The sequence below is a fragment of the Pollicipes pollicipes genome, unplaced genomic scaffold (genome assembly GCF_011947565.3).
Source record: "Pollicipes pollicipes isolate AB1234 unplaced genomic scaffold, Ppol_2.1 Scaffold_4002;HRSCAF=4701_pilon_pilon_pilon, whole genome shotgun sequence".
In the NCBI taxonomy this organism is placed as follows: domain Eukaryota; kingdom Metazoa; phylum Arthropoda; class Thecostraca; order Pollicipedomorpha; family Pollicipedidae; genus Pollicipes; species Pollicipes pollicipes.
In genome coordinates this window covers 19,723,249-19,734,682 of record NW_023596420.1, presented here as the reverse complement: position 1 = coordinate 19,734,682, position 11,434 = coordinate 19,723,249, and the positions used below count along the sequence as shown (strand labels likewise).

At 47.8% G+C, this 11,434-nt stretch overlaps 1 protein-coding gene across 1 annotated transcript; it reads left to right on the top strand.

Annotated features, from left to right (window-relative positions):
* Positions 1–2,389: 2,389 nt before the first annotated feature.
* On the top strand, positions 2,390–11,408 carry LOC119093986 (UDP-galactose transporter senju). The gene is made up of 7 exons (XM_037217030.1): positions 2,390–2,425; positions 5,246–5,353; positions 6,435–6,552; positions 7,016–7,068; positions 8,281–8,420; positions 9,357–9,518; positions 9,840–11,408. The coding sequence occupies exons 2-7, from the start codon at positions 5,263–5,265 to the stop codon at positions 10,326–10,328; spliced, it is 1,053 nt and encodes a 350-aa protein (XP_037072925.1). The 5' UTR covers positions 2,390–2,425; positions 5,246–5,262; the 3' UTR covers positions 10,329–11,408.
* The last annotated feature ends 26 nt before the right edge of the window (positions 11,409–11,434 follow it).

Genomic DNA, 11,434 nt, shown 5'->3' with positions numbered 1-11,434 from the left:
GGCTTTGAGAGCCTTGTGATTGCCGTTACCTGTCGGTGAGAAATCAGTCGGGTGAGCATGGCAAAATTGCTAAAAAAATGAGGAGCCTTTGCTCCGAGTTACGCAGACAGCGACCATCAAGTTGAAGAAAACAACGATGTAGCTGAAAATCTCCGCGGAACATTAGTAGGAGGTGTATATGAACAGCCAGTCAAACACGTAGAATGCAATGGTGAGTATGATGATGTGCAAAACAAGTCAACCTGTATGCCACTATGCCGCTAACCTTTAGACAAAATGCAATAACATAAGAGGTGAAAGCGTACACACGGTAAAGTTACGAGAGAAGACGGCCGGAACGTCGGGCTCTCCTCGTATCAATAATGAACAAATTGTTAGCGTGAGGTGGATATGACCAGCCAGCCAACCGCGTAGCATTTAACGCCGAATATGAATACAGGTTTAGCAGGCTTATGTGGACCACCAATACGCAATGAAATTGACGTGGAAATCGAAAACCCTTTCGCGAGAACTGCTACATAAATGGATGGCCGAGATACCGGACTTCCTTCGCACCTCAAATGAACAAGCTGTTGGAAGCAAGCACATTTAGAAAACGCGTAAGGGCCGAATGCGTAGAATTTGATGGTGAGCATGATGATGTGCTAATTACAAGTTCATATACATAGCAGTTTGAATGTGATCAGGGTGAATAGCGAAAACGTGCGCGCGCGGGCTGTTCGGACAGTCCATGAGTGCACGTTTTCACTCTTTTCGAGACAGGCAACCTGAACATTGAGCTACGTTCTTGCCAATTTCTAAGTGCGTAGATCATTGCTGGTAGGTGAATATACTAGCGAACCAATAAAGTAGGATTAAATAACAAGCATGAACACATGCTCGGCGAGATTTGCACGACGAGATCGGCGAGATTATGATTATGCTGTTAAAATTCAGTCGGCATGGGAAATGAATATGTCTTCGAAGGGGTGCGCAAGTACTAAGAAGGGGATGAGCCCTAACTTCAATAAGCCTTATCATTTATCTTAAGCCCTATGGGTGTGAACTGCCAAGAAGTAGCGAAAGTGACTATCACCCGCCTTCCCCCCCCCCTCCCCCACACATACACACTCAGGGAACTTCTGTTGCTCCCGCGCCTTTACGGGAGCCGGCTAGCATTCTGTGCTGAACACTGATTGTAAATTCGCTTTTTGAGGTTGAGTAGCGACGTTTACGGGGAGTGCACTAAACAAAGAAAGCTCATAATTGGCCACGAAGCCTAAATGCTGCCACGGAAGACTGAGGAAACAATCAGCCATGAACCTGGCTCGCTGCGTGCTGCCCATGAGACTTTGCACGCATGCCATTCTGTGTTTACATCATCGGGGCTTTTGTGTGGTCGCGGCCAAGCAAATTATGTTCAGGGATGGAATAAACATAATGATTGGAGCGTACTGCCACTCGAGTTAAGCGCACAGATATTCATCAGTTGTACAGCTAGCGTTGTTCCTGCTAACAATAATTTGGTATCAAAGATGCATATCGTGCTCTGCACTCCGATCAGTTATCAATAATTCCATCTGGAGATCATTTTGAGCGACGCACAGAAACGTCTCAAGCACACAACATACGTGACTCGACACCCACGGTGACTAAGCAGGCATGTAGGGACCGGACACTGTCGGCGACCTGACACGGACCGAGCACGACAGAATGCAGACGGGCATGGATCGAGCACGGCCGGCCCTTAACCAGGTGATGACCGAGCACGGCAGTGTACATCAGCGCGGGCCGAGCACGGCACATCTGGCGGAAGTCTGGCGCATCTAGAGCAAAACAATTGACTGTAGCAGACAACAGACTCTTCACTCTCGCCGCTCACTCTCACCGCCGGAGGCGGCACATCCATGGGGTGCGATGCCGTGTAGGATCAAAGTGGATCGCAATGCCGTTCCGCTTAATAGGTTGCCACGCACATTATCACGCCCGCCGCTAATTTTTACACATTTGTCTCGCTGGCCATGTAAGCTGTCAGTAGCAGACTGTTTTTTCATCGGAACGAATGCATCCTGGTGTTCCTGCCGTCATATTGGAAATAAGTATTGTGTGCGCGTCTGCACTTTTCAAGCCTTTCCATTTTTAACGTCTGCCCGCATAGGCCTGCGAGGCAAATCATCATGTTCTTCGTGGAATCGTACGTAGTCGGCCCTCTTATCATATGCACCTCCTGCTAACGGCTTTTTCATTACCTGCACGATTATTTTGTTGTTCTGGCTGCCCCTTAGCATTACTTTTGGCATCTGAAAGCCCGCCACGCATTGCAATATTGGCACCAGTGACGTCATGCTAACAAGATGACGTGAGAATCACGGGACAGTTTTGCCTCTCACACGGACTTGGCGGGGTGGTGTGAGGCTCAGCGTCCGGGCCTGGTGGTCGAGGTTAGGTTCGTGGAAGGGAGGGTAATGCTTGTTGCTCTCATTAAGTAGTATAAGAAGACTAGCATACACCCGTCTGCTTGCTACTCTGTTAAACATGCATCCACTGCCTTGTTACCTTGCATGCCGCTGTGACTTCAGCGTGAATGGACGTTGCATTCGCATGACTGTATTCTTGCCATGCCATGTTGTGCTAGATTTTCAAATATGTCTTCGTGTTAAAATATGTTGATGTAGTTTTGCTTGGAAATTACCTTCACCACAGCATCCTTCCCTGAAACATTGGCTCCATGACATTGATTTGGTTGTGTGTGTATACTGAACTGTGAGCTGTCATGCATTGTGTACAGTGTACATACACTAAGTTTGTATGCAATGTTCTTGCTGTGTCAGCCATGTTCAGCATGATATGTTTTTTGTGGTGGTGTGGCCTGTTTTATGGCTGTGCATATAACTGTCCAAAGTCTTTTCAACACCTTTGTGATTGAATATCAAGGAAAGGCAGCCCTTATTTATTATTATATAAAGGCGGCCCTATTTTGCTTGGTTATATACCAGGTCATTGTTTTGAAGTGATCAAGTAGTCTATTCTGAATGAAGTTCTTTAGGTCACCTGATGCTTGGAGAAGAAGCACTTTTATTTGCCTTCAGTTGGTGGTTCAGCTAAGTTGAATATGCATGAATTTGTGTTCTGAATGGTTGCGCAAGCATTTCTGTAGCTTGTTTGCTGTGTTTGGACCAGGATTAGACCAACAGTATTCACAGGCATCATATTACAATATGTATTATTTTATCACTTACTCTCACTCAATACACACACAAGGGGGTTCTAGGAAATTTTTTAATATTGGTGTACCAAACTAGCTAATAAAAAGTAAGAAGTTGGGCGCCAAATGACCACCGCAGTTGGCGCGCCCCTAAACTCTAGTAAACAACAACAACAGATAAGAAGCAAGAGAACATGGCAATATGAAGTCAGCCAGTCAGTGGTGTCTTTCTGCAGCCAGTGATCCCAATATGATAGATGAATTAAATGCAGTGCTACCCCTGGAGTAGGGAAAATGCTAGACTCTTAATATATCAGTGCTGCATAGCAGTCCTGGATCTGGAGCAATGCAACCCAAATTATGTGGAAAGTAAGATGGCAACTGGCTGACGAGAATCAGACTTCCTGAGCCAGCGATGTATTGACATTGGCTTTCAGGTAGAATCATCCAAAATTTTTCATAGTAAATATGCCTGATGCAAAATCATATGAATAATCAGATGTGCATGGCTTGGGTGGTGCTTTAAGGGCATATATAAGCTTAGTCTCCATCCCATCAAGTTCCATAAACCCATAAGCTCAGTCTAGCACATGCTTCAAGCTGAAGGCCATTCACGTGGTCATTTGAAATTAGTGTAATTTAAAAAGTTGCAAGTCTATATGAAATTGATGTCATTGATATCACATAATTTGTTTGGTGCACCTCAAAATGATTAGTTGTCATCATGTCCGTAACGATGAAAATTGAAAAAAAGCAAATTGTCTCTTTTGGATTGGAAAACTGATATCAGAGACAACAGCAACCATCCCATTTTGGCACCATGTTTTGGGCTGTAAACATACAGGTGCCTGCATGTGCCAGCAGATATGAAGCCCTTTTCAGGCCCACATCTTCTAAATGACCATGGCACATTTTGTCTCAGAAAAGTTGCAGCAGTGGGAGACATGAATTGTCTGCTTTACCTGATGAACCATATTACCAAGCTGTTAATGGCTGGGCAATTATGTCTCATGAAACCATGATAAGCTGGGAACAATGTGTTACAAACACACTGCATAATCCGGCTAGAGAACCTCTCTAGCTTGAACACTCTCCTGACATTGGAAGTTATCAGCTGTTGCTGAATGGCATCAGCACAAACAAACATTTGTGATCAATACAGCCAGCAGCAAGGGCCAGATATGGCACTGGCCAAAGTTTGAACCAGTGTGTCACTGTCGACCATGTGATATTCCATGTCGTGAAGCCAAAGTGAACTTCAAGGAGACCTGCTGTAGTGGACACCATGGTAAGGGATAAGATTGGAGAGAAAAGGGGAGAAATCAAAGCCTTCAGATGACATTTGTTGCATTTGCTGGGTGATAACTTCAAGTTTGCATAAACTTGCATAGCATTTGTTACACATTTTAAGAGTTTGGTATGTTACAAACATTACAGAATGCACATGTTGGAAAAAGCAAGGCAAATCCAATGTAGTACTTTCATGGTGGTGAGCAGGGAGTTTAATGCTATTTTCTATTGGTGTATGCAAACTCTGTGTACGCCTCTTATGTGGACATAGTCACCAAAATATTGAGGAAGTATGTATGCTGTGTTTGGTATGTATGTTCCATGGACAGGCTGATGTGGGGTATGGAAATTTGATGGTTGGAAATGTGTGAGCTCATCTAGGCCATTTGTCCACATTCTAAATCTTCATTTACAGAACATGTGAGTGCAATTGACTGAAATGAAAAATAGCATAATGTTAAGAAAATGTGGTGCGTTCAATCACATGGAAGGTGTAGGAAAATCCACGTATCCCGGCGGCCGCGATTGACACCGTAGGAAATATCGCAAAATTTGCCGGAATGTAGCTCTTTAAAACAGAACCAATCAGAGTGTTTGAGAAAAAACAATAAAACCACTTTTTATTTGTTGCATCAAGTTACATGTAGGCTGTGTGAAGCAAAAAATTGAGAATAGTGTGAATTGCTTATGGGCAAGTGGGTGTGTGGGGACTTCATGCCAAGCAAGAAGTGGTTGTAATAGGCTTTTAGCATGATGTCATGACTTTTTCAGCACAACAGTTGGGAGCCATGCCACTGATGACTCAGCTAAGAGAGCTTTTCCCTTCCAAATGGAGCCTTTTCATCTTCATTGCTTACATGGCTCTTTTCATCAACCAAGGTGAGTGTAACCAAAAAGGGTGCGAGTGTATGTGTGGCACAACGTTTGCGGCACTTGTTTAAGGTGTTTAGTTCATATGAAATTATAGTCCGTAAGAAGAAGATAGAGTGGGGCTGTAGAAGACCGGATGTGATTACGAAATAATGTGAAATTCGCGTTTCTGGAGCGCAAGGTAACCGTTGATGACACTGAACCGTCGAAAACTTTTCAGTGCTATAATTCCGACATAACCAGCACCATAACCGGATAGTTTAGGGGGGCCGCATTCCCCTCAGAGGGGGGATGGGCTTCCTGGGGGCCTAAGGATTCAATACATTCCATGGTTTTCACGGAAGGGGTTCTTTTAAGCTAACGGGCCCTTCGATTGCATCACAACCAGATCCTGAGCCTTAAACAGATCCCGAATAAAAAATTGGTCCATAGTGATTAAAGTGGAGTATCTGTGAGTGAAAACGGCCCACTATATCCTACGCCACTCAAACTACCTGCCCCCCCCCCCCCCCCCCCCCCCCCCACTCTGGCGGAATCCTGGCCACGTCACGGAACGTCACAGCCAACGTATGCGGGTCCTGTTCATACCCACGCACTACAGCGCTGTAGTTGCGGAGGGAGGCCCATTGCGCGCACCACAGCTCTGGTGAGGCCAGCGCTTTGAGCTGTCACGATGGGTTTTGGTGATATTCGTCATCTGAAGTCAGCACAAGAAAATTGATGCTCTCTTGCAATTGTGGCAAGCACCCTCACCATTGCACTGCTAAGAGTCAAATAATCCATACGTTACTGCGAGTAGGCATGATGGTCGTTGAAGACATGTTGTGCATGCCAAGGAAGTTGAACCCTTTGTCAGCATTACTACTCGCCATGCATAGCAGTGTAACCATACACAGCCTTATAACCATGTGCAATTATATAGCCATATCAGTGTGTCATAACCATGGGAAGATATCATAACAGGATGTCATTACTGCTACAATATGAAATGACCATAACATGTTGTCACAGCCATAGCAGTTTGTCATCACCATAACAGGATATTGTAGCCATAATGGTCACCATACAAACGACTTGGTTGTGCTTTCAGGGCTTCTGGTTACTGCCACAAAGAAGGAAGACAACAGTTACAGCTATAACTCGGTGACTGTAGTTCTTCTGGCTGAGGTCACCAAATTGTTTATGTCATCTTTAATATATCTGCAAGAGTGAGTAAACAATCATCACCAAAGTGCATTTCCTGATCGCCGTTCTCATACGTCATGCCATGTTAAAACTGGATAGTCCTAGGTCCAACTAATCTGCCTCGACTTGGACCTGGAAGTTTATTGAATTGAATCGACTTGAAAGCGAATCAGACCTAGAGTTCACGCTCGACCATTTTGAAGTAAATGCCGCGTGTTAGGTATGTGTGATATCATCCCGGTTGTTTGCTTTGCGCAGTTCACAGAATACTCGTTACATACTTGCAGTCGACGTCTTGTGAATGGGGAGCCTGTCGCGATGCTATTGCGAAACGTCCTCGTTGGGAACTTGGTTATCCGTTCTGCAAAATCCATACATAGGTTGATGTGTCATTGTTACCAGTTTGCTATGATGTCGTTTCTCCTCGTGTTTCTTGCGCTGCGCTGACGTGTGCTGCTTCTGAACGTGATTTTGTGCTGTTTTCAGGCATAAATGGCGTGTGCAGGACCTGCTGGAGGATATCTGTACGCACAGACGTGGTAAGACTCGTTTTCACCATGATATCTTGCTTGACCCATTAAACTTCACATCTGTCTGATAAACGTGTTTGATTTGCGGCCCTGCATGATATGATAGTATTGGGTGTTGCACGACCCCCCGCAGCCGATGCGGCCCAAAACTCCAACTAGCCATCATCTGCTGATACCATGTGTGTGCTGTCAGGTGTTACACTGTGAGCGATCGCAGGTGTTGAACAGCGCGTGTCGTGCGTTGACGCTGGGGCCCAGTATTCGGATTGGCCACGTTGCAGCGTTCGACCGGGCATTTGGTTGGGCGAGTATTCGAGCGTGTTAATTGTTAGTCCCGTTAGGCAAAATTTTCGAACGCCAATAACAGTTTATATGGCGGGAATATTGAGTTGAACGGAGGTTCTCAGTTCAGCAACGCAAAGTACGAGAAGTAAATAAGCATGTCCAGAGTAGCTGTTTTACCAGACGGAGGGACTTAGCCGTCACCTTCCGCCGGCGTAGGGGAGTAGCGTGCCCTGTAGTCCCAGTCCCGATTTAGGCACTTGTCTCTCCCGATGGTGACCGAGCGTCGTGCTTGCGTCGACGGCCTGTTGTCCTGCCCGGCCCGTGTCCTGTATCGTGGCCCAGCTGTACGCAGTCGCTCGTTAGGCACCTGTATATAAGGTCATTGGTATGCGACACTTGAAGTTTGAAAAACTGAAACTGACTGCCACCGCGGACGACAGCTGGCGGCGTAACCGTGTCTGGTGGCGCCAGCTGTCTCGCGCCAGCCCGATAACCAGCACGTGGCCGATATGATAATGTTGTCTTCTCCGTGGCAGTTGGTTGTTTCTGTCGCCAGTCTGGTTGGTCCGTCTCATGAACTTAATCGTTGCCCGCTAAATGTGGAGCTGGATATGAGGTATACCATTTTATGCCCATTAAGTTTGGTGAGACGTCCGCTTAGTGTGTTAATCACCGGTTGCCCTGCCTGCTTCCGCATATGATCGCGTTCTCCGTAGATGGACCCCCACCGATCATGTGGCTCATGTGCGCATGACCCCAACCCGTGTGTACTCAGCTGAGTGCTGCGCGTGATGTGTTGGCCGGTGCTGCATGCGACAGACCCTGACCTGACGGTTGGCTGGCACGCCCGGCGTGCGCCCGACGGGCCCTGACCTGACGGTTGGCTGGCACGCCCGGCGTGCGCCCGGGCTGACATGCCCGCTGTGGTACCGCCAGCGCTGCTCTACTATACGGTGCCAGCCGGCCTCTACTGCGTGTACAACATCCTCACCTTCACCAACTTGGCGGCATTCGATCCCACCACGTACTTCTTGCTGCTTCAGCTGCGAGTGGTGGTCACAGGCGTCACGTTCCAGGTCAGAGGCTGAGGGGAACGAACAGCACATGTCGAGGCATGCCTGCGCGTTACGACGTCGTGTGGTGTCATGGTAGCAGCCAGTAGGGGAGGGTGGCTAAGAATGTTTTGCCAAGAGTCTTGTGTTTCACAGTTAATACAAGTGTGTGCACTGTTTTCAAACTGGTAACATAAAGCTCACGAGCCGGCAAATGATTATCAACACCTTTAGCTTTTTCCATGGTGACGTCCCTTAACCTAACGTCACTCCGCCCCGGCTACCGCCTGAGTTGTGTCGGCTGGTTTAATTATTATACTGAATGTAAAACCGCTCGAAGTGGGGACAATTCTGAGGCTGATGCTTGCACGATAAGTCAAAAATTGTTGCTACCTATTTATTTAAGTCCATATTTCTCGTGTTTTATGTCGCCGCACGGTAGCGTGGAGCACTCGAAAATCTGCTTTGGCCCCATTCTGGGCGCTGCAACCCATGTAGCCTGACATAACCTGAGACTGGCTTGGCGTGGCAAAACAACAATGTTGTGCAGAGTCGTTTGGGAGGTCAAGCCTGCAGGCCGCCCACACGCCGCCCACAGGCCTTTTGTAACTTTTTGACTGAAGGTTATCCCGAATCCATGATCAATTACCAAGCATCTACGTTACACGCTCAGAACAGCTAGGAATATGGTCGATAGCGCATTCAGTAGTTTGGTGCTCCATGCCATGATGCGAGGTCGTGACTTGCCTCAAATTGTGAGCATTAAGATGTCGTCACCATGTGTAGAGCGGCAACATGCACTTTCCCGCAATGTTGGGAATACTAGGGGGCTTTGCTTTGGACTCACCGCTGCAGGGCGGGGGTTAAGGGTCAAGACCGTGCGCACACCGCCCAGCTTGTATCCATCGTGTGCTGTGAATGCGTCAGCAGTTTCCAATGATGGTCTTCCCATGTCCTCAGGTGCTTTTCAAGAAGAAGTTGACGTCCCGTCAGTGGCTTTCGCTTTTGCTTCTCACCGTGGGGTGCATCATCAAACAGCTGAACACGGGCCCGGCGTCGGCGTCGAGCTCGGACTGGCTCCGGGGCATCTTCAGCTTCAATATAATTCCCATCCTAGTGCAGGTAGCGTGTGCACGGTGTGGCAGCGCATTACATAGAAAAAAAAACAACTCTGTGCGCGTGTTGGAACGCGCGCGCAGCTCCTGCTGGTGTTGACTTGCATTCAGAACCTTCTTTTTTGTAATGCTGTTTGAAGTGACGATAAATTCGAATGTGTTGATAGCTTTTCATGTTTCATGTCTAAGCATGCTATTACATGGCATACCACGTCGCACCAATGCGCCAGTTTTTGCATTAAACAAAATTAAGGAATGCTTGCAACGCGTTGGAACCGTACAGTGAAGCCGAGTTGAAGACGATTGTGGCTGGCTGTGTCGGTCGCAGGTGTTCTGCTCCTGCTTCGCTGGCGTCTACAACGAGTACCTGCTGAAGCACCAGGCAGTGGAGGTGCACATCATGCTGCAGAACATGTTTCTGTACGTCGACTCGATCGTGGCGGCGACGCTGGCTCTCTGGCTCCGCGGCCAGCTGGGCACGGCGCTGACCGGCGAGGCCCTCCGCTCCATCCTGCATCCGGCTGTGCTCGCCATCGTGCTGAACAACGCTTGCATTGGCATCGTGACATGCTTCTTTCTTCACTCGCTGAACTCGATCCTGAAAACGTTTGCCAGCGCGCTGGAGCTGATGTTTACCGCCGTGCTGTGCTGGCTCATCTTCGGCATCCCGGTGTACCTGAACACCGTGGTGGCCATCGCCGTGGTGTCCGTCGCCATCTGTGTGTATTCGCAGCAGCCGGTACGGAACCCGCCGGCGACAGCAGTCCACACTGCACCCAACCCAGAGCAGGCCCAGTCTCTAGTGCAGCAAATATGAGGCTGCGTAGCTGTGTTCAGCAGCGCTCACGCGAAGCGGTGGGCTCGTAATTCTTGGCCAGGTGGCGAAAAGACGAAACAACGTAACCTGAGTGGCGGACTACCCCATACTGCCGTCGCGTCATTGGGTTGTGCTGTGCTGTCTGGTGTAGTCAGTGTTTTGCTGTGAACATGTGATTTCGCTGTTTGGGATCGGTGCCACAGTGGGCCTTTCGAGATTAGAAGGGACTGGCGTGCAATGGCCAGAGATTTGTGCCAGGCAATCCTGCCTGCTCGCGCGCAGCGTTTGCGTGTTCGCCTCGCTTTCATTGTTCGCCGGACAGTCACGCGACCGTTCAAATGTCATTTGTTGGATGTGCTTGGATTTTTCATGACCAGTCTCTCCATGAAGCCTTTCAGTGCGTCCCGTGGTGCCTTTTTATCGTAAGTATTTATCACAACATTAATGATTTCACCCAGAAGACTCAACACAGCAGTAATTGATATGTTATGCCTGCGTTTGTACGCACTCCCGCCCCATTGGTATTGGTTGCGCGTGTGTGCGTGTGTGTGTGTGTGTGTTTGTGGTTTTGTCTTGATGCATCTAGTCGCTGTTTTATTTTCATATTTTCAATATGTTCATAGCATTGGCATTCATGGTTGTTCCGTCCCCAGGGATCGTAGCTAGTTGTAGTATCAAGAGTGATATCTGAGCTATTGGCTCGGTCGCGTGATAGTCGATAATTGCTGTGGTGCGTAATGCTGCGACCCTGTGTGAGGCAGCTTAAACGAACGCGGCGAATATAATATTGTGCATGTCAGCTGGAACCATTAGGTAATCCAAGCTAACAAGCAAGGTACCAGGTACCATGGGCATCAACAGAGTAATTGCAAGAAGTGAAGGATCGGCAGGTCTCGAGCACAAACAGTGAACTTGTGAACGGTGTCTTACTACTGGGAATATATCATTGCTCATGGTTTTTCATTTGGTATGACTCCTTCCAAATGACAAAAAAGTGACATTTCACGATTTAATGCAGTGAGCGAGTGTGTATGTAGATCGCCACATTGGTGTTTGTGAACATGTGATATGGGTTCGGATTCAAAGCATGTACGAAGCATGCTTGC